The 26993-nt window shown below is 37.9% G+C and overlaps 3 protein-coding genes across 4 annotated transcripts; 2 read left to right on the top strand and 1 right to left on the bottom strand.

Annotated features, from left to right (window-relative positions):
• Positions 1 to 279: 279 nt before the first annotated feature.
• Positions 280 to 8385, top strand: fzr1a (fizzy/cell division cycle 20 related 1a). The gene is made up of 14 exons (XM_079827971.1): positions 280 to 459; positions 1136 to 1258; positions 1418 to 1549; positions 1657 to 1720; positions 2231 to 2361; positions 2457 to 2536; positions 2620 to 2803; positions 2906 to 2971; positions 3048 to 3150; positions 6726 to 6910; positions 7043 to 7276; positions 7416 to 7520; positions 7610 to 7702; positions 7788 to 8385. Exons 2-14 carry the CDS (start codon positions 1190 to 1192, stop codon positions 7827 to 7829), a joined length of 1488 nt encoding a protein of 495 aa, XP_079684097.1. The 5' UTR covers positions 280 to 459; positions 1136 to 1189; the 3' UTR covers positions 7830 to 8385.
• A 1047-nt stretch (positions 8386 to 9432) lies between these two features.
• On the bottom strand, positions 9433 to 20755 carry haus5 (HAUS augmin-like complex, subunit 5). Of its 2 annotated transcripts, none has more exons than XM_079826574.1 (19): positions 20553 to 20755; positions 20411 to 20473; positions 20291 to 20323; positions 19803 to 19827; positions 19567 to 19699; positions 19058 to 19217; positions 17407 to 17482; positions 17061 to 17146; positions 16913 to 16967; positions 16678 to 16805; positions 16521 to 16599; positions 16301 to 16434; positions 12969 to 13131; positions 12808 to 12888; positions 11805 to 11950; positions 11002 to 11098; positions 10610 to 10748; positions 9869 to 10001; positions 9433 to 9729 (listed from the first exon to the last, which is right to left on the bottom strand). In XM_079826574.1, the coding sequence occupies exons 1-19, from the start codon at positions 20642 to 20644 to the stop codon at positions 9627 to 9629; spliced, it is 1926 nt and encodes a 641-aa protein (XP_079682700.1). In that variant the 5' UTR covers positions 20645 to 20755; the 3' UTR covers positions 9433 to 9626. The 2 variants fall into 2 exon arrangements, with proteins under 2 accessions (XP_079682700.1, XP_079682699.1); XM_079826573.1 differs by having other exon boundaries at positions 11002 to 11101; positions 20553 to 20650.
• A 356-nt stretch (positions 20756 to 21111) lies between these two features.
• LOC307133096 (uncharacterized protein) lies at positions 21112 to 25556 on the top strand. Its single transcript, XM_079827886.1, has 7 exons — positions 21112 to 21605; positions 21776 to 22004; positions 22112 to 22342; positions 22554 to 22695; positions 22795 to 22941; positions 23060 to 23286; positions 23405 to 25556. Exons 1-7 carry the CDS (start codon positions 21149 to 21151, stop codon positions 23538 to 23540), a joined length of 1569 nt encoding a protein of 522 aa, XP_079684012.1. The 5' UTR covers positions 21112 to 21148; the 3' UTR covers positions 23541 to 25556.
• The last annotated feature ends 1437 nt before the right edge of the window (positions 25557 to 26993 follow it).

The raw sequence follows: 26993 nt of genomic DNA, 5'->3' as shown, positions 1-26993 counted from the left end.
ATTTTAAGTATATTTGACTAACGTTAGATACTACTTACTCTGAATGTAGTAAAAAAATATTCAGCATATGTCTGTTCTTTAACTTAAGCACAATTCCTCAGTACTTTTCACACCCCTGGAATAAACATTTAAAAATACAGTATGTATTTTTGATGTATGCTTGATACAAATAATTTATTGTACAACAAATTTGCGTTGATCTTTGCACTTTTAAAAACATAGCAACGTTTTTGTTTTGTTTCAAATGTAGTGACGTCAGCGGCCGTCTAACCCAGTCCCATGATTCCTTGCGGAGCCATCGATAACAACAGCAGCGTCGACTTGCTAACAACACCGGAGCAGCTTATAATTATATTCATTATCAAATACTTGATCATTTTCAAGGTTTTGACTCGACGCTTTTGTTTTGGTTGAGGCCGAGTCGAGCAGATTACAAATTCACCGAATAGCATTGTCAAGGTAGGTCCGATGACTTGTGGGATCAAATTAGCCTAACTAGCTACTCAGTAATCCATTGTGAAACACCAATATGATAATAATCCGTGCAGGACAATTCTACATCTTCTGTTTTGTTAATGTATATGCCTACGTTCGTTTGGTTAATTTGATGTAAAACGATGAGGTAATTCTGCATGAATTGACACTGGTGTTGATAGTTAGCTGATTTGACAAAGGAATCTAGTTACTGGGTAGTTGCTTTGTGGCATTATAATTATCTTTTGTTTTACGTTACCTGTTAGTAAAGAAGCATTTAACGTTTTTATTCAGCAGTTGTGTAAATAAAATGGATGCCGTAAGAGTTGCTGTCATTGTTTACTTAGGCCACCAAACGAATACACGTAACCCTTGGGTTTTCTTATGAAATGGTCACGAACTTGAAATTGGTGTCCAGCATATTCTCGTCTCTTTGTTCCTATTGTTTGGACGTGGTCGATTTGAGCAGCTGTTCTCTTACACCTGTTTATGGGGTATTGAGCAGATGGCATCTGCTGATGAGTCTTACATCCTTCTGCAAACAAATGAATGAAGTGTAGAGCTTTAACTGTAGGTGCATTGTTGTAACCTTCGCATAAAAGAACGTTTCCTCATTTTGTTTCTAAAACGTTTTTTTTTTCTTCTTTCTTTATTAATGCAGTTTTAGGCTCCGTGCCTCTGGATCTCCACATTCCCAGATTTCTGAATCACATCCATGGATCAGGACTATGAGCGCCGGTTACTGCGGCAGATCAACGTTCAGAATGACAACACCAGCCCTATGGTGAGTCTGTCATCTTGAAATTGGCTTATTTTAAATGTCCTTTATGCAATTTGAATACTTTTTGAATTCAAAAATTTAGACTTTTTTGAATTTGAAAAAAATCCCACTTCTGACTGTGTATTTCACCTGATTCTTTTCTCTTTTTGTTTTTGCATACAGAAAGTGAAAGATGTGATATGTCACCTGACCCCGACCCCTGAGTCACCGCTGTCATCACCAAGCAAGCATGGTGACAGGTTCATACCATCTCGAGCTGGAGCTAACTGGAGCATTAACTTCCACAGAATAAATGTGAGTGAAATATTACAAAACAACTACTATTAATGAAGCATATTGACTATCATTTCATTAGAATGTGAAGGGTCAAGTTCATATTTATTTTTTGACCCTTATTACAGGAAAATGAAAAGTCACCAAGCCAGAATAAAAAAACCAAAGACGCAACATCGGATACTGGCAAAGGTGAGTGTGGAGAGGATTGCATTGATTTGACTTGCTTTCATAAAGTTCAGTCATGGTGTCAATTTGTAAGCCTAAGTCTAGATCAGTTTATGAAAATACACATACCACCATCATTAAACGTTTCTATGCATTGTTAATTTAGTATTATTTATACACTACTATTATTATTATTGTTGTATTTATTCATATTTGAGTTCATTTTTTGTTTTAGGTATGTTTTTTTCTAATATTTCTATGTAGCTTTACTTATTTTTAGTTTGAGTTAGAATTAAGTTGATTTACTAGTACATTTAGTACTTTAGTTTATACTTGTATATTTTATTTCAGCTTCATTTCAATTACCAAAATGATTTTTAATCATTTTAGTTGCCGATTACAACACTATTATGGTAACTTGTTTATGGAGAAAGCTTTAAATAAACCTTTGTGAAGGTTCTTGGTGGTTGATGCTCGGTTCTGTTATTTCATACAGCTTGTGTGATTTCTCTCATTCACTGTGTTGTCCGGCAGCGGATGGCTTGGCGTATTCTGCCCTGCTGAAGAATGAGTTGCTTGGGGCTGGGATTGAGAAGGTCCTGGATCCTCAGACAGAAGATCGAAGACTACAGCCCTCCACACCCGAGAGGAGGAGCCTCTTTAGTGTAAGTCTATTTTTATTCTCTAATCTATTCACTTGATGCCACCTGAGGGTTTCGATCCATGTTTTTAATGCCACCTGTGGTCTTTGTATGTTCAGTATTCGCTCAGTGCCAAAAGATCCACTCCTGATGATAACAGTGTTTCCCCGTACTCCCTCTCCCCTGTTAGCAGCAAAAGGTACGTAGAATTTTCTCTTGAGATATTTGTGATTGATTAGTAAAATGCACTGTTTTAATTGCGTGCTTTGTTTTTGTTTATAGTCAGAAGCTGCTGCGGTCGCCAAGAAAACCGACGCGCAAAATTTCCAAGATTCCGTTTAAGGTGCTAGATGCACCAGAGCTACAAGATGACTTCTACCTCAACTTAGTGGACTGGTCCTCTTTAAATGTACTCAGTGTTGGACTGGGAACTTGTGTTTACCTTTGGAGTGCCTGCACTAGTCAAGTATGCATACATTTTTCTTATGCATTCAACATACTTTGATGTTTATCCAAATTAATGTTCAGCAAATATTTCAGTAAAAAAAAAACGTGGGTTTGTCTCCAGGTAACACGACTATGTGACCTATCAGTGGAGGGAGATTCAGTCACATCTGTGGGCTGGTCGGAGAGAGTGAGTTAACCCTTTATGTCTTGGATTTTCAGAAATTGCGTTCTGGGATTTGTGGTCTGACATACTTCTTTGATAGGGTAATCTTGTCGCTGTGGGTACTCACAAAGGCTTTGTACAAATTTGGGATGCTACTGCTGGCAAAAAGCTGTTTGCCTTGGAGGGACACACAGCAAGAGTTGGTAATATATATATTTTTTAATCCTTAGGAAGTAAATGTAAAAAATTTGGCTAAATACTTGAAATTCATTGGTAAAGGTGTAGTTATTAGACAAGGAGTAGATTTCAGAAGGATCATGTGACACGATTCCGATACTAGTACCACAACAAATTCTGGCATCGGTATCGGCGAGTACTTGAACCCATGTACCGATCCGATACCATTTTCTTAAACAAAACCTAGTTATGACCACAAGCTTTGCCTAACCACTGCGCGGTTCTTCTTCGCTGCTCAGAATGCATTGCAAACTCAGGAAGTTGTGCTGTGTTGCCACAAGCAACCCCTGTTTAGAGCAAGAAATGAAGAAATGAAAATGCGTTAGCTGTATGTCGCTGTTTAGCAGTATTTCAGACTGGACTAACCAGACAGTAAAACGGCGACTAGGGATGTCACAAGTACGGGTTAATCTAATTTAACGGGCGCTTAATTTGAGAAAACTGTCATATCATGAACATAGACACTCGAAGATCTTCATGGCAACCCGTCAAAATAAAAGTTTGGTTTAATGTGAATAAATTGACAATATATTAAGCTACTGCTGTAGCCTACAGTAGATTTAGCTACGTCTCTATGTAATAATAATACGTCCCTCTTAATAATAATATTAATGTCTAGATGGTTGCTTATTTTTTTTACTTGTTTTGTTGTAAAGAGATTATTTTCTGATTAATATATCATTTTTTTTATATCCCTAGACTTATTTGTTGCACAGCTTTTTATACGGTTATATTGTAAAACTAAAATTTCTTTTTCAGTTTGCGGTGTTAGATTTGTGGCTGCATTTGAAGTTCTTTTTCGCTTAAGAAAAATAAATAATATTACTGTCAAATGCATGTCAGATAATAACAATACTAGGGATGCACCGATATGAACATTTTGGCCGATACCGATAACCGATAATTCTTAATATTTGAAAGCCGATAACCGATATATTGGCCGATAAATCTAAATACAAATTTTAATAAACTCTGAGAGCCTGATTACAAAAACAAAAGGCTCACCATTAAAAGCCATGTCCCAAACACTTCAACATAAATCAAACCTATACACTACAGTAGCCTATTTGAACCAGTGTGAGATTCCTTACCTTTTCAAATTAATTTTACACTCCTATGGCCACATTTTTTTTTTTAACACTTTACAATAAGGTTTAATTTTTGTTAGTATTAGTTAACCAACAATGAATGAACAATACTTCAACAGGATTTATTAATTTTAGTTCATGTTAATCTCAACATATTCAGACCCAAAGTTGTGTCTTTTAACATTAGGTATGAACTGTGAATGGACTGTTACAAAACACAAACATTTTATTGCTAAAAGAAACAAAGGTTATTGCTCTCTGTTTGTTCATGATAGTTAATGCATTAATAAAATGAGACCTTATTTTTAAAATGTTTATTGAAATTATATTGTCTAAAAAATAAAAATAATATACCTAAATAATGCAAACAAGTAATTGAACAGCATTACTTAAAGAAATAAGTGCATGCATAATAAAGAATCAGAATGCAAGTGCATGAAATAGCCTCCGCACAGACGATAAAGAAATGGTTTTAATCAAACCATATTGTTGATGGAAATGATACGAGAACAATAAAAGTGCTAATTATAAAAAATAATGCTTCTGTGTTTTTGAAAAAAAAAAATGTTTAATATTACAGTAATAGTAAACATCTGTAATATTAGTCTAGTCTATTAGGAATAATGTTGCTGTTTGAGAGCGCGCTGAAGCTGGAGAGAATGAACGAACAACCATAAACCGAAGCATCATATATGAGAACAATCAGATATTTATACAAAATAAATATAATATTACAACTTATATTAGCACAAAATCACGCATAGGTGAAGGGTTATAACTCCTGTGGATGCTCTTCCCCTGTTTGAGAGCGTGCTGAAACTTAAGATGATCACCGGTACAGTGAAGCACTGCGGGTTATTGACTTAACGAAACACATCCTATATGACTTTAATCAGATGTTTATACTACAAAAACGTAATATTACGACTTACATATGCTTAAAATGACGCGAATGCACAAGCGAACTTGACTGTGCTGGTCAGAATGCGTTGTTGACGCTTCCCACAACAGCGCGCTGAAACACAACTAAACCCAGAGAATTCACTACGTTTTATAACAGAAATATTCTCATTGCAGTGTTATGTATAGGGCAGCCCCAGTATTAATGCTGTGCATTTCTGTTTGAAATGCGCGCGCCGGTACAATGAAGTGCTTTACTGCATCGTTAATTAACTCAACCAAACGCATCCTATATGGGATTATATACACAAAATAATAAATATAATATTACAACTTACAATGGCACAAAAGGCTGTGAATGCACAAGCAAACTTGACTGTGCTCGTCATGAAGGTGTAACTCTGTGGGCGCGCGCTGAAGCTAAAGACCGGTACAATGAAGTGCTTTACTGCATCGTTTATTAACTCAACCAAACGCATCCTATATGATATTACATAGACAGAATAATAATAAATATAATATTACAACTTACAATGGCACAAAAGGCTGTGAATGCACAAGCGAACTTGACTGTGCTCGTCATGAAGGTGTAACTCCGTGGGCGCGCTCTTCCCTCAACAAACGCGCTGAAACACAACGCTCTTTTACAGCCTATTCTATTCTCATAATCATTTTATGTAGATTATAGAAGACTTGCGCTGCACATGTTGCACATAACTGTATTTTCCTTTTCGAAGTGATTCCAAACATATTTAGAGCAATTCAAACCCATCATGGTGGACAGCGCGTCCGTCTCAGCTGAAGGAAATAATACATTATCTATCGACTTGACTATATCGGTCAAATTTTCTTATTGGACCGATAACGATAACATCAAAAATAATCATTTATCGGCCGATAACGATATGTTGCCGATATATCGTGCATCCCTAAACAATACTGTAATAAACACAGTAGTTCACTGTATGTATTTGTTCAGGTTTTATGAAGGGATAAGTCTGAAGCACACCATAAAACAATTCTAGCAATTCATATAGGGCTAGTAGTATATACAGCTGTATATACAGATACACACCCAGGTATCGGATCAGTACTCAGTATCGGCTGATACCCTGAGCCCAGGTATCGGTATCGGGAAGGGAAAGAGGGTATCGGAACATCTCTAAAGACTGGAGTAATGATGCTGAAAATACTGTTAACTATCACAGGAATAAATAACTTTTTACAATATATGTGCTTCACGTTGTAGTCACATCATGTTAAAGCCCGGATATACTTCAATTTCCGAGTCCGGACGCGCCTTGTGACACAGTTGTGTCCGCACGACTTTCCAAGTGTAGTCAACTGCGGATGGTCGAGTTCGACACATGCACAGTACAATTGTTGTGACTTTCTGTCTTTCTTACGCATGCGCTGATGTACATGCACTGTCTGCGTGGTCTCACAAAAGTTGGCTTGATGATGAAAATTACGTCACGCAGATGACCGAAGTATTCTTTGGGCTTCACTGAAATATGTGTGCCAGTTATGAAAACCGAGAAATCTGCCTTTAGGTGCGTTGGCCTGGAATGCAGATCAGCTGTCATCAGGCAGCCGGGACCGGATGATCCTTCAGAGAGATATCAGGACGCCCCCTCTGCAGTCAGAGCGCAGGCTGCAGGGCCATAGACAAGAGGTCTGCGGACTCAAGTGGAGCACTGACCATCAGCTGCTGGCCTCTGGTGGAAATGACAACAAGGTGAGAATGAAAAACGGGTGCAGGAACTTGAATGTCCTAAACAATGTGTTGATGTGTAAAAATGTGTTAATATATGTATATTACACAAAAAAAGAAATCCGCAATCTAAAAACATTCCTATGATCCCTGCAGCTGTTAGTGTGGAATCACTCGAGCGTGTTACCGATGCAGCAGTACACCGAGCACCTGGCCGCAGTGAAGGCCATCGCCTGGTCTCCTCACCAGCACGGGCTGCTGGCCTCCGGAGGGGGAACGGCTGATCGTTGCATCCGCTTCTGGAACACTCTCACGGCGCAGCCACTGCAGTGTATCGACACAGGCTCACAAGTCTGCAACCTGGCCTGGTCCAAACACACCAATGAACTGGTATGGTTATTCTGAGCAATTGACCAAATGCTCATTGTTGATGTTTTTGGTTCATTATCACATGAATTATAGCTGTAGATATAGACAAATAGGTATGATGTTGGGTCTTATGGCATGGTCCAATGTTTGTCTTCTCCAGGTCAGCACACACGGTTACTCTCAGAATCAGATCCTCGTGTGGAAATACCCCTCGCTCACTCAAGTAGCCAAATTGACCGGCCACTCGTATAGGGTGCTCTATCTGGTAAGTACTGCTTCCTTCTGCTGTTTTTAAATAATGTCTAGACACACACTCTAAATGCTCTTTACTGAAACTATTCTTTTATTTTGAAGGCGATGTCTCCAGATGGAGAAGCAATAGTGACAGGAGCAGGTGATGAAACTCTACGCTTTTGGAATGTATTTAGTAAAACACGATCAACAAAGGTATGATTTATTAAAACATTTTTGTAAAACATTGGCTTTTTCTCAAGTTCATGTCCTTAATTACATTTTCTCTCTTGTCTTTTAGGAATCTGTCTCAGTTTTAAACCTGTTCACCAGAATACGATAATCGGGCTGCCAAAACGAATTGAATCTTTCTAACATGTCGTCAATCACATGCAGTAGACTGGACATAAAAGACATAAAGATCTACTGCTGTCTCATCCACAACACTTGTTTTTGACTCCCCTAATATTTCATTTTAAGTTCAAATGTTATGTTTACTTTTATGTGTACAGTTCAGTTTATGATTTTATGTGTGATTGTTTTTGGTTACAAAGAAATGTCTATGATGTATGACATGTATGCTATCCAAGCCTTAAGCCAGAAACAATGCCATTGAATCAGGGTGTAAAGACAAAATTAGCCATTGTGAAACAGCTTCCTCTGGAATTATTTGTAAGCATTCTAATGAGTGATCGTTTGATTGTGAGGGTGAAAAAAATGTTTATGAAAGAATTCAGTTTTTAACTTGAGTTGCTTAAGATTGATATCGAGTATTATAAAACACCCTGAAAAAAAGATACGCTTTGTTGTCATTTGTTATATAGAGTATGAATTTGCATATAAGAGTTGAGGAAAAGCAAATAATTAAATCATGAAAATATTAAATCTAAAAATACTGTAAAATAGTGTTTGTTTACCTGCGTATAATGACCATTAACCAAACACTGAAATATGATTTACTGAACTAATAAATCTCAGCGTACTTCAAGTAAATATTTTAGGTCAAAGATGACAAGATTGGGAAACCTCGACTAGAAGATTGACAGATACACACAGGGTTACAAATACTTTGTGCCTATCACTGATAATTGCCCTGCTGCGGTTTTTGTTTGTTGATGAATAGGTTGTCTTTACTAATTGTTTTATGAATCATATTTACCTATTGTATACAAGCAATGTCATGTCAGACAGGAATGACAATCTCTCACCTGAATAACTGGTCTCAGAGGCTGACATTCAAAACTTCGACCCAACCTTTTGAACAGTTGTATACTTATATATATATATATATATACACTGCATCTTCTTAATGTGTTCCTTTAGTAGGGAGATTTAGGACCACGATTGGAGAAACGACGCTTATCAAAGCTTCAAATCCATTGAACCAATTGGTTCGCAAAATTATTCACCTGACCCCTGCTGGTCAAAACAGTGTAAATGCAACAAAAACTCAGACCAAACATGCATAAAAACACCTTTTTCAAACCCATTGCACGTTTTATTGAAAGTTAAAGCTATCAAATGCAACTAACTAATCATCTAATACCATTACGTAAGTGTTTAAGTGTCTGCTCTGCATGTGTTCTTTTATCAAATTTCAGGGCTTATTTTGTTAGTTCCATAGATGGCTCACCTAAACTGGCCAATAGACCTAACTACTTTTATTCCTTTTAATTATACTAATGTCTAATTAAAACATCTACAAATGTATACAACTGATCAGAGATCAGGTTAAACCCATATACACCATTGTTCAATGGTTAACCTTTTAGGGTTTGATGGTTTCAGAGATCATTGCCACCCAGCAGTGAACCATTGAAATCTCTAAATGTTTTGAGACAGTTAAGATGTTTACTGAAATCACATGACTCTGGTAGTTTGATACATGCTCTGATTTGCCCATCACTATTTAGGACACCATAAAACAAAACAACTATTCCTTTATTCCAGTGTCTATTTGATTTATTGAGAAATCGAGTAAAAGTGCATACAATATTTCTTGAATAGGATTTGCCCTCAACAAAACACTGATTATGGTAAAGACATTTTAATGACTGCAAAGAGTGAATTGAAAAAGTGAAATATAAACTGTACAGACAAAGTTGCTCTACTTAAACTTGCACTCAAATGTAGAACTAATTCAGGATGCCTTTGTTGCCAGTTTCCACCGCTGAAGCCACTGTTGGAACGTCAGTCCCTCACTCTGCATCTCTGGCAGGGCAAACTGACCAGGCTGCTCCCACCTACACAGACACAATCAAACAGTGTTACTCTGAATCATAGTTTTAGCAGTTGAGGATCAGTATTGCTGCTGTAGCTGTTAGTTTCAAACCATTCCACAAAGGGCCCATATTGGAAACATTTGAGAATGCCATTTCTTACCAGTGTGTGATGGCAGTCTTCACTTGTTCTGCATAAAGCAGGCCTTTAGAGCACCTCTGTGTGAGCTCACGGGCCCGAGGGAGCAACGTCTGCAGAATCTCTTCGTCAACAGCATTCACACGCTGCAACAAAGCTGCAACAGACATCAAAATAGTCTTTTCTCAGAGCAAGAAATCGAGGCTCTTTCATATTCACAAATACTTTGAGCAAAAAAGAGGTGCTTTTAAAGTGCCCCTATTATGCTATTTTAAAGGTTCCTAATTTTGTTTCGGAGGTTTGAAGTTTATATGCTTCTATGGTAAAAAAAAAACACTTCAATTTTCTCATAATATACATTGCACATCACATCATTTCTCAAAGAGCCTGAAAACAGTTTGTTTGAAGATTTGGTCCCCAACTTTCTGTGAGCTACTATGCTCTGATTGGTCAGTGGTTTAGCCTCTCGACTAAAACTTTTCCAGGCCTACGACTACAGTGTTTGAGGGCGGGTCAAAGTAGACGTTCGTGGGCAGCCAATAAAGACAATAGACTGCAAATTTGTTACATTGTTATGTAGATTTGTAACAGGAAGTGAGACTGGAATTACTGATGACTCGCTTGGGCGGTTCAGAATCAATTCTTTCTTTAAGGAGATCGTAACTTTATTTGTCATGAACTTTGCAGACTTTTTACATGAAAGGTAATATGTATATATTTATTTTAAATAATAGGGACACTTCAAATATTGCCAAGACGACATACTTTGCTGATCGGGAGAAGGTAGCTGTGCTGTCAGCTTCTGCAGGTCTGATGTTGACTCTGAGAAAATCTGAAGAAGCCTGCACAGATATCGTAACTCTAGCCGTCGGGTTGCAGCCTGAGACCAAAGCTCCGCTGGGGCCTGACAGAAAGAAAGACAAGACTCCTGACACACTACCAACAGTTTTGTAGCCAAAAAGGAAAGGAAAGTGCTGGATATGATCTTTGAATCAATCTTTGACAAAGATATTTCATCTGTGATAGCAGCAATCATCAGAAAGGTAGCAATTACTGTAAGAGGTAAAATAATTCACTTGTTGAGCTAAATCTTTAAAATGGCTGTCAGAAAAATGAGGAATAAATGAAGAGGATTAATACACTAATACACATCTCACCATATACATGGGGAATGACAGATTTTCACAGAGTTTATGGAAAACTGGGGACTGTATCCGATGGATCGAAAGCTGAGCTGCTGGTAGTTTCTGCCCCCTGCTGATGAAAAAAAAAAAAGACCAAGTCACTGCATTTTTTCAAATGATACTGTGATAGTGCAATATTAAATGTGCAAACAGTAACTAAGAAAACTTCTACATTTTCACTAGCCTCTGACTTGGTGTTGCAAACTGAAAATGCTAGTGAAGAATGGTATACTGTATGTTTGGAGCCATTATATAGAATTGTAATTTTTGTTTGTGACACTAGAGGGCGTATAAGTATTTTGAGTATATTTAAATAAGGTGATGATAGCTACAGGTGGGTAGCCTAGAAATCTAGAAGCACCCTAGCGGCAGCAAATCTAATCTTGATGTGGGTCTGGCTTGTCAGGCTAACAGGGGGGCATATTGAAGGTCAAACAAACTTTTTGACCGTGCTGTGCAGCACATTGTGCAAGACTGTGCTTATGCCCAACAGTTTGTTTTGAATTAAATATCCGATTTGTTAGTAGTAAGTCAAATTGGTAAAGTTTGGAGTATTAATTAAATCGTTTATTTTGTTGTTTGCAATGCCAAATGGACTATACATGGATTGGCAAATCCAAATTTAGCCAGAAGGTATGGGCAATGATTTTATTTATTCAAAAAACAAGCACGTGTCAGAAACAGACTTCTAAAACCCATCTGCGTCCCTAGACTGTACAATGGCATTTATATCCTACTAATGAAGAAAGAAAATGGGTTTTGGTAGATTTTCTGACCCCTTCATGATCCTGCAATCCAGTGCAGCCAATGATACACAGCTAAAGTGCTTGGCCCCTTGTGACACAGAGTTGCGGAGTCCACTGCTGGCTTCAATCACACTGCCAAACTGAGGATTGAGCTTTTCCTGAACAAACTGTCCAACCTGAAGAACATTTTTTGTATATGATTATATACACACACACACAACTTTCCAAAAGTTTGTGTCGGTAATACACACACAAAAAAAAAACTTTTATTCAGCAATGAAATTACAAAATTGTCAAAAGTGCATTTTTTTAAACAATGCAAATGCCTTTACTATTTCTTTTGAACATTATATTCAAATAATTCTGAGAAAGAAAAAAAAATATTTAAGCAGTGCAACAGTTTTCGAAATTTAAAGCTGCTGTCCGTAACTTTTTTTGTGTTCAAGATTTACAAAAATTATATAATGAGAATGTACAACATGAACCCATTTTCCAAAGTGTGTTTTTGTCTTACCCTGAATCATTATGGTACACTTATAATAAGTGTTTATATTGGAACTATTTCAGACCGGTCTGGTAGGAACCGCTGTGGAGGAGGAGCACAGTCCCTGCGTGACTCACCATAGACATAAACAGAGAGAAGTAGCTCCGGCTGCAATGTTCTTCCGCAAGACGCATGCAGTTCTGTTTATTAACCGCTAGAGCGCAAAAAGTTACGGACTGCAGCTTTAAGCACCAAATCAGCATATTAGAATAATTTCTGAAGGATCATGTGACACTGAAGACTTGAGTAACGATGCAGAGAATTCAGCTTTGCCATTACAAGAATAAATTACATTTTAAAATATATTCAAATATTGTTTTTAATTCACAATTCTATTGTGGTGCTGTATTTGTGATGAAATAAATGCAGACTTGGAGAGTATAAAACATTTTTTTTTTTTAATGTACAGAGCTCAAACCTTTGAACGGTAGTGTTTGTATGTGAGAGGATATAATAATTAGCTAAAGAATATATTGAATGAGATGATACCTTTGCATGGACACGGGTTAACTCAGTCTTCACAGAGGAGTTCCCTTTGATCAGGCTCCGTATCTGCTCTTGTCTCCTGTCCTATACAGACAAAGCACACATGTATCAACTCCACACTAGGAATATGCAGTCTTTTGTCAGCAATAAATACAATTACGTACCACAAGCAGTCTGAAGTCCATGACACTTTGCCACTGTGTCTGCAGGGTTCTGATGGCATCCTGCCCCTCTCTGGCCTGCAGCTGTAGCTGAGCGCACTGCTCTCTGATGCTGTCTCTAACTGCCACTTGCTTAACTCCCTCCATCTCCAATTCAAACACACACCTGCTCACAAAAAGAGTGAAAACATTTAAAAAAAAAAAAAAAAATTCTGTTTAAATACACATTGTCTTAAATTGTATTATGCAAAATTCACTTTGATATTTAAAAATATGTCGACAGTGTGTACACAGCTCCCAATAGAGACTTTAGGCCACGCACACACCGGGGGGGGGGGGGGGGGGGGGGGGGGGGGATGGGGGGGGCAATGCAATTTGCGTGACTTTGCATTGCGTGAGACTGCCTCCTTGTCATTTCGGACTTATATATAAAAAATAAAAAAAAATGAACAATATCTAAAAGCTGCTAAGTGACAGAGTTTACAGCAAACCAGCTAAAAAACACAGAAATACGTTTTTATAAGCTGTCGACTCAAAAAAACCAAAAAGCGTTTAACGACACAAAAGTGCAATAAGACGTGAAGCATCAGCAGGAAGAATGGGTCAATTTTGGGATCCTGACACTCAGTATGCCCCAGTATGCCTATGTGTGCAGTAAACATTGTCACTGTTAAGTCAAATATCCAAATGTCAGTTTTATATATTATATTTCCTGTCGCTGATTACGTTCCCCTCTAGTGGGTGTAGTTCTCAGTGTCGCGCTCTGTCTCAATGGCCTAAATTGAGGTCCCCACGGGCACAAAAGCTTATAAATCATTCAGAATGAGTTTTTATGAAAATGTAAAAATGCAGAATGTCTCCTGTGAGGGTTAGGTTTAGGGGCAGTGTAAGGGGAAAGAAAATACAGTTTGTACAGTATAAAAACCATTACGCCTATGGTGAGTCCCCAGAAGGATAGCGCACCAGACACGTGTGTGTGTGTGTGTGTGTGTGCGCGTGTGCGTGAGGCTTCATTGCAGTTTGATACGGCATACAAACATTCATTTTCAATAGAGCGCTGCATTTGACTTGCATTGCGGTGCATTTTAGGTGAAGCATCCGTTCGAAAAATCGCATCACAACATCACATCCCGGTGTATACAGTGAATGTTGAAATTATTGTTGCGTGGCTACATAAAAGTTTAAGCATATGTGATGCATTGCCACGATTGGTCTGACTGGCGCGAGAGAGAGGAGGGTGCATGCGTGTGTGTTACTGATCAACAGCTTATAAAAACTTCTGGGTTTTGTTTAGCTTGTTTGCTGTACACTTTGTCACATATCAGCTTTTAGACTGTTTATAGTTATAAGTTATGTTTTTTGTTATAAGTCAGAAATGACAAGGAGGCCGCTTCACACAATACAAAGTCAATGGAGAGTTTTGGATTGTTTCCCCCCCGGTGGCCGTGGTTTTCAGATTATGACGCGTGTCGCTCTGTCTCTATAATGGGAATACATCCACTCCTTGTTTTATATTCCCCATATTCATAAAATGTCTCAAAATTTAGTGATGCACGATCATGATTTTACATGGCCGATTCCGATACCAATTTTTTTCAAGAAAACTGGCCGATTCCGATTTCCGTTTTTTTTTTACACAATAAAGTAATGAAAGTATACATGAACAAGATGTTTATTTGGTATTTAACAGGCTAAATTGGCTTTTGGCTAATGAAAACAAATCCGCAATCTGAAATTAACAGGAAATTGAAATGGAAATTAAAAGGCTGAAAGGTGAAATTAAAGGCAACAACTGCATATTCTGCAGTCCAAACAAAGATGTTACATAAATCAGCATTTGTTTGTAAATTCAGTGTAAAGAAAAAAAGTCTTTACCAGTGAAGTTAAATAAAACCAAAGTATATAATTGTTCCAAAATGTTACATCAAATAATGTTTAGTGCAACGAAAAAAACTAAGATGCTACAGCAGGTGCTTTTTAAATCAAATTAAGTCAATGTAATTAAGGTAAAATAAAAGGTAACACTTTAGAATAATGGTCATTAGTTAACATTAGTTAATGTATTAACTAACATGAACTAACTATGAGCAGTACATTTGTTACTGTATTTGTTCATCTTTGTTAACGTTAGTTAATATAAATACAACTGTTCATGGTTTGTTCATGTTAGTTCACAGCGCATTAACTAATGTTAACAAGATTTTAATAATGCAGTTATCTCTCATTAGTAAATGCTGAAATTAACATTAACAAAGATTCATAAACGCTTTATAAGTGCAGTTCATTATAAGTTAATGTTAACTAATGTAGTTAACTAATGTTAACTAATGACCATTATTCTAAAGTGTTACCAAATATAAATGATCATCCTATAGGCTACAGAACTGATAGTATTTCATTTCTAAAGTGCATGCATGTTTGTTCTTTAGGCAACAAAAATAAGTATTTCGGCTTTTTCACACGTTAGTCTGTTTCGTTCTCATCCGATCCGCCACGTGAGAAGCTGAGCTGAACAAACGCTCACTATATCTACGCTTGTGCAGGCGCGGAGAGGTAAGCTCGCGCAACTTCAGCTCGCGCAGGAAAGCGGCTCTTCATTCCCTTCAGCGTATCTCGTCTCTTCCCTCAGTTCTCCAGGTTCCGTTTGTAACACACAAGTGACAAGTTCACGAATGATTGCAATATAGGCGTATGTGCACGCGGGCGCACTTCTGGATAAATCGGCAGAAAAATACAAAGAAAACCGGTTGCCGATCGCGCGCTAGAAGCAAAAACCGGCCGGTTCCGGTTTTTGGCCGGTCAACCGGTGCATCCCTATCAAAATTAGCCATTCAAGCGTTCTATACATTGTGAAGTCACAATGTAACAGGTCCCATCCATCCCACAACTGTGCAAGAAAAAGTGTTTTAAAAATGCAGCGCTTAAGTTAAAAGAAGTTTAACTTTAAAAAAAAAAAAAACATCTCGACACCTTGAGTTTTCCACTGCCCGTTTTTTTTTTGACACGTTGTGCGTGAAATGCGTTTGTGTGTTTTGTTGTTGTGTCCAAGGCATGAGCCGTAAATCCCTGTTCTGGAAAGGTGGGTGAGGAGCAGCAGCTCATTTGCATTTAAAGAGACAAAACAGCATGGCATTTTGGGCATGGTATAATAAATGATCTGTTGGTTGAAACATCAGACACATGGGGACACCTTGTACATCTTGTAAAAAGGGGCATAATCAGTTTGTTAGTCAGATGTTAATTCAGTAATTGCTTCGAGGAATTAAGTAATGAGAAAAACTATTTTGTAACATTATAAATTTGATGCATATAGATTTGGCTGAGGGAATTTTCACCTGAACACTGAGTCTGTTTCGTGTACCGTCTCTGCTTTCCTCATCAGAGATGTGAGTTCAGTCTCCAGCTGCCCACGTCTGTTGCGAGTCTGAGACAATTCAAAATAACTCTGCTCCACTTCCTCCCAGGCAGACTGCGAGCAAACACACACACAAATACAACCTGAGCCACAAGAAAAAGAGTGTAAAATGCACTGAGACTACCATCTCGACTGATCACCTGTAATAGACTATGGACAGGTGTCAACTCCTTCTGCTCTGACGACACATCTACTAGGTGATCACGCTCATAACGAAACCTGCAATAAATGCAAATTTCAATAATGTGATGCATTATCAAACCCCACACTATAAAGTATTTCAATGTAAACATTTACCCTAGAGCCGAAACGTCACGCTCCACATTTAAAGCTGCAATCTTCTCCTCTAACGCCACCTGCTGTCTGGAGGTCAGCGCTTGCAGAGCTGAAAGCACTTGGTTTGGAGGATGAGACCGTAGGAGGTTCTGAGGAATTAAAAATGTTCATGTTCTCATAAGGTGTTGATGTGCAGAACATAAATACAAACAGACATGCATAATCTTAAAATGAGTGTCTTGACTTCTTCACTTACCTCCACTGTGCTGATCCAGTGCTGGATCACAGCATTCCTTTGATCAGGAGTAAATCTAGATGAAAAACAAATGAATTAGCATCAACAAGGTAAAAGAGCCAAAGCTCTACTATCTACAGTATCAACGTCAAAGGCCTGTGTCTCCTACTCAGTGGACGGATTTGCTTTGAGTTCACTCTCTAGCAGGCACTGGAAGAAGAGAACCCTCTCACTGCAGAGCTCGCTCACATTCTTCTGAAATGAGATAGAAACAGTATTTCATAAGGTTTTTAAATCAAGTTCTTTAATCAAGAGGTCTAGTGAAGTTTGGCTGCTAAACATGATCCCTACTGGAAGATGTTGTAACTATCATCTGGCTGAAAAAAGCTCTATCTAATGATGGTAGAATTTTATTATTTCAGAATTTAAACATAAACTATGATAGGAGGAGGCCAAATTGTAGCTATAATATTATAGTGTGCATCACAAACACCATTAAATACAGCAACACTTACTAAAACTAAGGGATCTGCTCCAACTCCACTGTCTGAATTGTCAGATGGTCCAAACACCAGCTTCACCTCTGCTTTCCTGGACAAGAAGAGAAATAGTGTGATTTACAGTATATATACACATTACTGTTCAAGTCTGGGGTCAGAAGATTAAAAAAAAATATATGTATACTTTTTATTCAGCAAAGGTGCATTAAATTGATCAAGTGACAGTAAAGACTTTTGAGTTGTTACAAAAAAAAGAAATGCTGTTCATCCAAAGAACCCTAAATTGATAAGAAATGTTTCTTGAGCACCAAATCAGAATATTAGAATGATTTCTGAAGCTTCATGTGACATTAAAGACTAGAGAAATTATGCTGAAAAGTCAGATGTCATCACAAGAATAAATGTAATTTTAAAATATATTAACACAGAAAAGTTATTTTAAGTTGCAATAGACTTTTAAGTTGCGGAGTCGACGTGGGGGAAAACAGTCCATTCCCCCACAATGTAAATGCATGGGGTTAACCCAGTTAGCCTGTGTAGAATCACTTTTGCCGCTCGACAGAGCAAGATATATAGAAAAACTGAGCCATATTGGGTCAGATTGTCCATAGAGTATCTGACTGATAAACAACCCAACGGAATCAATGGCCAGAGGAGTCATTTTCTCATCAAAATACATGCTGCTCCGCCAACCCCCATATAGGTATGACATGCCTACTTCATAAATCACCCAGTCTTTCCATGAAGACATTAATTCAGTGTTCCTGAATTTAATGGATTAAAAGTATGCCCTACATACTTTTAACTTTTAAAATGAACATAAAACGTCTTGTGCTATGAAATTGATATTTGGAGTTGATGTCAGTGTCACAATATTATTAGAATTACTGACAATAGCAACGTTTTTTTATTTACTTTTTTATAGCAACCGTCTTCATCAAAAGACTGGGTGATTTATGAAGTAGCCTAGCTATTATGTCGTGTAATATTTGTGGGAGCAGCATGCATTGTGACGAGAAAATGTACAAGTGCCGTACATAATGTGACTATAAGCTTGAAGCACAAGCATGAGCCCAGCCCTTCCCATCATGAAATGAAGAAGACTTTTGAATGTTTTGTACATTAATAACCTCCCGCATTGTGTGGCTATGTGATCGCTTATCGTGAAAAACTGCTTTAACGATAAATTGAGTCCCGTGACAAGTATGGCTTTATTTTTATTTACTTACTAGAGGTGCATAACACCACATGGCAACTTTTCGGGACTGCACCAAGCAAAAATAAATCATTATCATTACAAAGAGTAAAGATAAAGCGACTAACAAGGTCTACTTGCATTCATTGTAATGGCTTATTTTCCCCCACGGCATATGGCGGATATGACGTTTTGTGGGCGTTCCCAATAATGCAGACCAAGTCTATATTTCACAATATAAAAGTTGTTACTGTATTTTTGATCAAAATAAATGCAGCCTTGTGAGCACAAGAGACTTCTCAAAAATGTTACCAACCCTAAACGTTTGAACGGTAATGCAAGTTTTAAAGCTTAATGTCAGTGATCAAAGATTTTAAACATATAAATGGCACACAACAGCTTTAAAAAAAATAATAATTCAGTCGTTGAGAAAGCTGCCATAGAAATATGACAGTCTGGAGGTGTGCTCACTTGGACAACTCTTCCAGGGCATGGTGTTGGGTGCCAATCATGCAGGTGTCCGCTAACAGTACGTTTCTCTCCTCAGAGCAGCGATGCCTGAAAGACTCCAACAGGATCTGTCTGCACCTGCTCTCCACAAAGTCCTCCCAGTTCCTGTTCACGTTCTGCTCTGATTAGCAGTCACAAGGGAGGGAAGATATTAGTAACAAGTTAACAACATAAAATACTTTTCGGTAATCTGATGTATTTTTAAACGGGATATTAAATGGACAACAAATCATCTTAAAATGAAAGTTGTTGCAGAGGCAGAGCAAGGTATTGAAAGTAACGATTATAATAGCTTTTTCTTTAGAAAAGAATTCACAGATTTGACAATAAAACCAGTAACTGCATTAAGAAAGTAATTAGACCCGTTTGATCTTATGATGATGATTCACATTGTCTGTAGCGTGTATAGCACAGGTGTTGGTAGTACAAGAGAGCATCAGGATATAAATTAACAGAAAGAGAACATTCACCTTCAATTGCAAGTTGATCCTCCACTCTACTGATCTTTGTGTCCAGTTGAAGGAGTTCAGTCTGAAGGGCATCAATCTCTCTCTGTTGCTCAAGCCTTGTTGCATCTTCATTCTGATTTTTCAACTGTTTAAGCTACAAAGAACAATCACCTTTACATGCTGTTCATATAAATACAGGAGCAGATTAACAAAATGGAAAATTAAGGAAATTAAGCAATTAAGATACTGTTCTTTACCTCTTTGTCCTGTAAAACTCTGTACCTTAGGATTCCGATTGTCAAGGAACATTTCCACTGATAAAGACAACCACAATTTATCTTAAGTAATTACTTAATTTGCAACATTTTTTTGATAGTGTAGTATAACAACAACAAAAAAACTGATACTGAAATCATGATATCCTGTATATGTAATGATTTATGCCATATAATCAGTGTTATTTTAATATTACTCACATGCTATATTTATTAATATTTTGAATTCTCTTTTATTTTTTAATTAGCTCAGTACTTTTTATTTTCAGTTTTCATTTCTATTTTATTTAATGTGCTTTAGTAATTTTTATTAGTCTGTTTAAGTCCCTATTTCTATTTAACTTTAATTCAAGTGTTAGTCATTTTAGTACTTCAACTTTTACATTTATTTTCTACAAAAATAAAATTATACATTTAGTATGAACATACATACATAAACACATCACATTGTAAGAAAACTTAAAGGATACCACTGAACATTCCCTCTCATGACCCGAACGTTCCTGTAAGATATAACGTTATTTCAAATTAATATTTTTTAAAACAAATGTATTACATTTATTGAAAGAATTACAGATTAGAGATCTCACCTCTCTTTGTAGACATGTTGTGTAATATATTTCCAAATGGAAGCTCCAGGGCCGACGCATAATCTGCACAAAAACGTAAACACATGATCAGTCTAAAATGGATGATGAGGATTGTTGTTATAATTCATTACAAGCCACTAACGTCTTCATATAGCCGTCATCCGGGAGTCTGGCTGCTGGCAACTCAAGTTCCTCAACAGCCCAGCGCTTTAGTTCCTGACTGAGACTCGACATCTTTTTTTTTAACTTTTGATAATAAAACAAATGTACAGTATCCAAATCTCACATCTTCCAAATGATAATGAAAAGACAAGTCAAAATACGCGGGAGACGTTTCTTCGCCCCAGTTTAATAATGTGCGATTTGACACGGATTGTGCCGATGCTGCCCCCAGAGGTCAATGTACAAACATCACCACATTCACATGTTTAGCGCATACCTGTCAAGTATCCCGTTTTGGCCGGGAAAGTCCCGTATTTTACCCTTCTTTCCCGCCGTCCTCCCGTATTAGTATTTTCCTGTAAATCTCCCGTATTTTAACCTGCGTTATTAAAAAATAATAATACCCGAGTAAAAAAACAAAAAAATTTCCAATCTGAGCTCCGTTAACTAGCCTCGCGATAACTGCCATCTGCAGTAGCCTACAGTAATGTAGGTGGCAGTTGTCGCGAGGTTAGTGTGTGAGGTCAGATGACGAGTGACAACGCGGGAAACAAACAAAAAACAAAACAGAGACGGATGATGGACGTAACGACGATAGAGACGGAAGGCACTCCTGCCAAAAAACCAAAACCCTTGTGTAAATACCGTGATCAATGGGACAGCGAATTTAATTTTCTGAAGAGGAGCAGGGTGGGGGACAATCATGCGTTTTGTAAGTTTTGTAACTGCGACTTCAGCATCTCACACGGGGGAAGGAATGATGTCTGTCAGCACGAGAAATCCGCCAAGCACAAGCGCGGGCTAGAGGCACAAAAGCATGCCCAGACGATGTCAGCATTCGTGACGAGAAATGCCACCGAGGCAGACCAGGTCACGCGTGCAGAGGTAAAAATGGCAATGCTGTGTGCCAAAAACAACATTCCTTTCTCCTTCCACGACGACTTCAACAAGTGTGTAGCTGACATGTTCCCGGACTCTGCTATTGCACGAAAATACTCAACGGGAAAAACTAAGGCTACTCAAATCATCAAAGGTAAGTTAGCTAGCCATATAGCTACTACCTATCTTTCTTACTGGTGAAGAAAAAAAATAATATTAAAATGGGTTTGAAATGTGTTTGAATATTCTAACATTTGAGCATTAATAACCCATGGCATGCATGTTGTAGGCTAACTTACTAGCTAATTACTGGACACTCAACAGGTGCCATAGCAGCAGAACTAGAGGACGAGTTGGCTAAAACATGCCGATCTCAGCCCTTTTCACTGATGTGCGACGAATCGAACAACCGAAAAACAGACAAAGAATTTGTCATCCTGACTAGACTCTACGATGAGGCCACTCTGCAGGTCGCTACAAGATTCCTGGAGATGCCTATATGCAATATAGGAAATGCAGAAAATCTGTATGAAAAGCTTAGTGAAGCATTAAGGTAAGGGGAACTGCACTGTGTTGTTGACATGTTTAGTAGATTGCATTTAATTACAAACTTACATTTAGTCTGAGACGTTTTGTGGCATTTTTTCCTGTTTCCAATAGAAAAAGAGGCATCCCATGGGATAACCTGATTGCCTTTAACTCTGATAATGCGAGTGTTATGAAAGGCCGCCATAACTCCGTCATCAGTAGACTGAAGACCAGCCAGCCCCACGTCCAGGACCTTGGCTGCATCTGCCACCTGGTACAGCTGGCCACTGGCTGTGGCATCAGAGCAGCCCAGGTACCAGTGGAAGACATCCTGGTGGGGATATACACCCACTTTGATAAAAGGTAAATGCATACATATAGGCCTGCTATTTCTCTCGCCCAATGTTGTGTGTGTTACAATGTAACAACATTTCATGTGGCTAACTCATGAACAAGGTAGCCTAGTAGGCCTGCAGTTCATATTCTTTTCACTCACTCACTCACTCACTCACTCACTCACTCACTCACTCACTCACAATTCCAACCACTAACAGAGTAATTTTCTATCTCTTAGTGCAAAAAGATGTGAAGTCTACAAAGAGTTTGTAGACTTCACTGATTCAGACCACCTGAAGCTCCTCAGGTACTGCAGTACCAGATGGCTGAGTCTTTTAACCTGCATCCAGAGGGTGCTGAACCAGTGGGATGCACTACAGGTAGGATGGTAACTCCACTCAGCAGATATCTACACAGTTTACAATGCTATATTTCCATTTTAACCATGTATTGCTACCCTGTATCTCTATGTACTATAGGCCTACTTTAACAGTCATGAAGAGGTGGAGAGGAGTGTTAAAGTGCGTGATCTGGCAAGCCATCTGCGTGATCCAATCGTGAAGACCTACTTCCTGTTCCTGAGTGCTGCCCTTAAGCCTTTATCTGAATTTAACATTGCCTTCCAGGTGGGTGTGAATGATATTGATTGAATGAGTGAATAATAGTATATAATTAAATGTTTGTGCTTATTGTAGCATTCTTATTTCACTGTTATTTTGTTGTGACCATTGATATTATCTGCAGTCAGAGGGAGTACACATTCACAAACTTGAAGAGGAGATGTGCAGGCTGATGAAGAGGATCCTGGGCTACCTCATACCAGCCAGGGCAATTGTGGGTGTACCTCTCAGGGAGGTGAAGTATGGAGATGGACATCAGTTGGCTGATGAAGATCTCTTTATTGGAGCAGACACAAAGACATTCATGAGAAGCGCTGAGCTCCCTGTGTCAGCCGAGAAGAAAATCTTCCAGTGAGTATATTACCCAGTAGTAATATCCTGATATCATCTTTTGACAGTATGAAAGTATAGGCTGTAGTGTGCCTAAAAATATTACCTAATGCATTTTTTTACTCTTTTGCTGTTGTAGAACTGTGAGAAACTTCTATGAGGCAGTTCTTAAGAAGATGTTCTCCTCCTTTCCCCTTGACCATCCACTACTGAGGGACCTGAAAGTTCTGGACCCTGCAGCTCGTCTTAACATAACTCCAGGGACAGGTAGATAATAGAAACAGTTTCCAATAGGCTTTATGCCCAGCTCCACTACTTACCCTAGCAACCACCCTAGCAATGGTCAGACACACCTGGATTAATCAGTTTGTCCAATAATGTAAGACAGGAAATAAAGGAGCTGGCTTAAGTTCAGGAAGTAGTGCAGCTGTGCATAAAGCCTATTGATGTTAGGCAAGGCAAGGCTATTTTATTTGTATAAAGGGCTTTACATTGCATCATAACAACATCCTCTGGGGACAGTTCCCCATTGATAACCAAATAAATAATTGGTTCAGCAGGGCTCGACATTAACGCTTGTCCGGGACAAGTGGATTTTATGAAGGGGCAAGTGAAAGAAAATTTTACTTGCCCGACGGACAAGTAGCCTGATTAAAACGTCATTAACAAAAATAACTAGGGAATCACCCAAATGCAAGAATGATTCTGCATTCATTACTGTAAGTGGCGATTGACAGTGAATGATAATAATGTATAATGAACTGACGGTAACTAACGCATTTTACGCTCGCGCAGCCTCTCGAGGAGAAATCGAAACAAATGTGCACCGCTCACACAGAGAAACTCAGTCACACACTGCCGTAAAAATGTAGAAATGTGGAGTTTATTTATATTTATAACATGATACAGTTGCAATGTCACATTACCAAGAGTGCTGTTTTCCTGAATAACATCACGACTGAAAAGGACACTGATTTCAAATGACAGCTCCATAAACAATTATTAACATTACGTCACTTACATTTTGATGCAATATTGAGTGTTTTTGTTCTATTTCAGCAGCGAAAATAGTTCCAAAAGATCACAGCAGAACGAGTGTCACAGCAACAGTGTGTGTTAGTGAATGATTCAGCGTTTAGAATGAATCGATAGAATAAAAAATTCAATGAACTATTCGTAAACGACCGCCTCATTCTTGAATGAATCCGCGTTTGAACAAATCGACTCAATGATTCGCTCATTCAGACGGTCACAGCGCCACCTACTGGTGCTTTAGTTTCATCTTTCCAACATTTCTTATTTGTATATTCAAAAAATATTTAAAACAATCTCATAACAATATTTAATGCAGTTGTAATTTTTCAGTGTAAATTATTTAATTTGACTGGTTACAGCCAGTGTCGTGTTCTAATTTAATTTATTGATCCAATTTAAGAATATAAAAGGAAATCTGAAGCATAGGCTATATTTAATAAGATTAGGGGAAAATGCCCTTTATAAAAGGTAAAAATATCACAAATATGCATATGTCAAAGCTGATTGAACACTGGTGAGAATATTGCTTCAGAATACATTTTATTTACAACACACACAATTTTTATTTTTATTTTCCAGACAAGCACATTTTTTACTCGGACAAGTGGATGACAGATTTACTTGTCCGAAGGACAAGCATGTGAACATTCTTAATGTCGAGCCCTGTTCAGTATACTTGATACTTGTTTAGATCTGCAATGTTTAGTCAAACGCTTGTTTTACTTTACAGTGGAAAGGCTAGGGGCCCTGTTCCCTCAGTTGAGGCTGAAAGAGGATAAGATGAGAGAGGAATTCATAGACTATCAGGTGACAGATAGTAAGGAACTCCCCCAAGAAGACAGAATCGACAGGTTCTGGGGCATGATAGGAAAGGACATGAGGTTCAGTGAGCTGCCAAAACTTATGAAGGCTTTACTGTGCATTCCCCATAGCAATGCAAGTTCAGAAAGGGTGTTTAGCATGGTACGTAAGATTGTTACAGAGAATAGGATGACATTAGACAACAGAACTGTTTGCGCTCTACTCTCATGTAAAATGAACCACTCTGGCCCAGCCCACAAATACACTCCTTCCAAAACAGTCTTAAAGTATGCAAAGTCTGCAACAAATTTGTACAATAACTCACTAAAAGAGTAAAGAAAAGTTATGTGAAATGAAAAGAATGTGTGGAATGAAAATAAAATGTAAAGACAAGCAATGTTAAATGAACAGAAAATATGCAAATAAGCCTTTAAATAAATGCTCTTCATATATACCCTTTTGTGTTTTCATTTGGGTTATAACACCTGTCTTAAAATGTAAGGGATACTGGAGCTTGGTTGGGGTCGTGGGACTGCTTGCGGTGGGCGCCGAAAAATTTCCCTTATTTTCAAATCCAAAACTTGACAGGTATGGTTTAGCGTGATATTATTAAACCTGCTATTTTTGTATAGGCCTATCCACAAATTAGTGTGAAATGTTGGCAGGTAGAAGTATGTTTTCAATTTTCTTTTAGAGACGGCTGAACATACCTTCAAGTCATGTGGCGCGGAAATGAGAATGAGAAACCACAATGACAAATAATTGAAAGATTCTGAAAGCATATAGAACACAATTAATTATGATTTTTACAGTTGTAATAGTATTTAGATAACTGTTTATGGTACATTTGTATGAGAGGATTTATATATTTTGGTTAATTTTAAATGCCATTGCAACAATTATTTTGTGTAACTGTTATTCATGTAAAATTTTCATGTCTTTTTGGGTTGAATTACAACATTTTTGACCACTCAAAGTTGTTCTACAAACTCTTATACAGATTTTGTTACTGTTAAGAGCTGATGTGCAGAAAGGTTACCAAGTCCGATCAAAAAGGTTATCTTTTATGCTGGAGTAAATATTTAATGTTATTGGAACCCTTGTTTTTGTGTTATTAATTTTTTTTTTTTCGTTAATTGAGTTATATTTATAATGTTGTTTACTTACAACGTTCTGTCATGAAACTCTAGATGGCACAGGCTAATAGAGGGTGCTATAAAGGTGCTGTATGTAAGTTTTTCACTTTACTGAAACATAAAAATACCATAATATGCTTGCAGATATTTAGGAAACATGCTAAATTCACGTTTCTTAGAAAACCAATGTGACAGCCAGTTATTCTACTTTGAAATGTGCATTCCAGAATGTCTTTGGCTTGTAATCATAGGGGAACCACTTTAAGTGCAGTATAGCACAAAATATAGGCGCTTCGGTGGTTCTTCAGCGGTTCTTTGGGATGACTGAGGAGCTATATAGCACCGCTATCATATACAGAGCCTGTTAAGCCCCTGTATGGTTCTTCTGCGGTTTTTCAGTGTTTTTTGGGGGTGGTTAAGGTGCTATATAGCACCACTGCCGTACAAATAATCTTTTAAGCCCCTTTAAAGGTTCTTTACAAGCCAAAGAACCACTGTTGGTACTGTTAAGCACCATTTTTGATGAAGAAATAAAATGTGATATGGCACCTCTTATGGGTTCTACATAGTACCTATAGGGAGACAAAGGTGCTGTTGTAGAGCACCTTTAAAGATATGGTGCTATATAGCACCAAAAGTGGTTCCCCTATGATTACAAACCAATTTTTTAGAGTGTACCACACCTTTAACTACCTGTTCGTAATCACATCGTCATCTTTAGGGCACAGCTAATTGCTTCCTGCTGTATCAGTAGCC

This window comes from Gobio gobio, assembly GCF_949357685.1.
Source record: "Gobio gobio genome assembly, chromosome: 10".
Lineage (NCBI taxonomy): Eukaryota > Metazoa > Chordata > Actinopteri > Cypriniformes > Gobionidae > Gobio > Gobio gobio.
Note: the sequence above shows the minus strand (reverse complement) of the source record. Positions and strands in the feature narration are given on the sequence as shown.

Excerpts from the sequence above, each read along its gene's own strand:
- haus5 (XM_079826573.1), bottom strand. The coding sequence starts at position 20,644 with ATGTCGAGTCTCAGTCAGGAACTAAAGCGCTGGGCTGTTGAGGAACTT. Across the intron at positions 19,218-19,566 it reads GGATCAACTTGCAATTGAAG|AGCAGAACGTGAACAGGAAC; the intron begins GTGAATGTTCTC and ends ACTGCTAATCAG. Across the intron at positions 16,968-17,060 it reads AAAGCAAATCCGTCCACTGA|ATTTACTCCTGATCAAAGGA; the intron begins GTAGGAGACACA and ends TTTTTCATCTAG.
- fzr1a (XM_079827971.1), top strand. The coding sequence starts at position 1,190 with ATGGATCAGGACTATGAGCGCCGGTTACTGCGGCAGATCAACGTTCAG. Across the intron at positions 1,259-1,417 it reads ATGACAACACCAGCCCTATG|AAAGTGAAAGATGTGATATG; the intron begins GTGAGTCTGTCA and ends TTTTGCATACAG. Across the intron at positions 2,362-2,456 it reads AGAGGAGGAGCCTCTTTAGT|TATTCGCTCAGTGCCAAAAG; the intron begins GTAAGTCTATTT and ends TTGTATGTTCAG.
- LOC307133096 (XM_079827886.1), top strand. The coding sequence starts at position 21,149 with ATGATGGACGTAACGACGATAGAGACGGAAGGCACTCCTGCCAAAAAA. Across the intron at positions 21,606-21,775 it reads GGCTACTCAAATCATCAAAG|GTGCCATAGCAGCAGAACTA; the intron begins GTAAGTTAGCTA and ends GACACTCAACAG. Across the intron at positions 22,005-22,111 it reads AAGCTTAGTGAAGCATTAAG|AAAAAGAGGCATCCCATGGG; the intron begins GTAAGGGGAACT and ends TGTTTCCAATAG.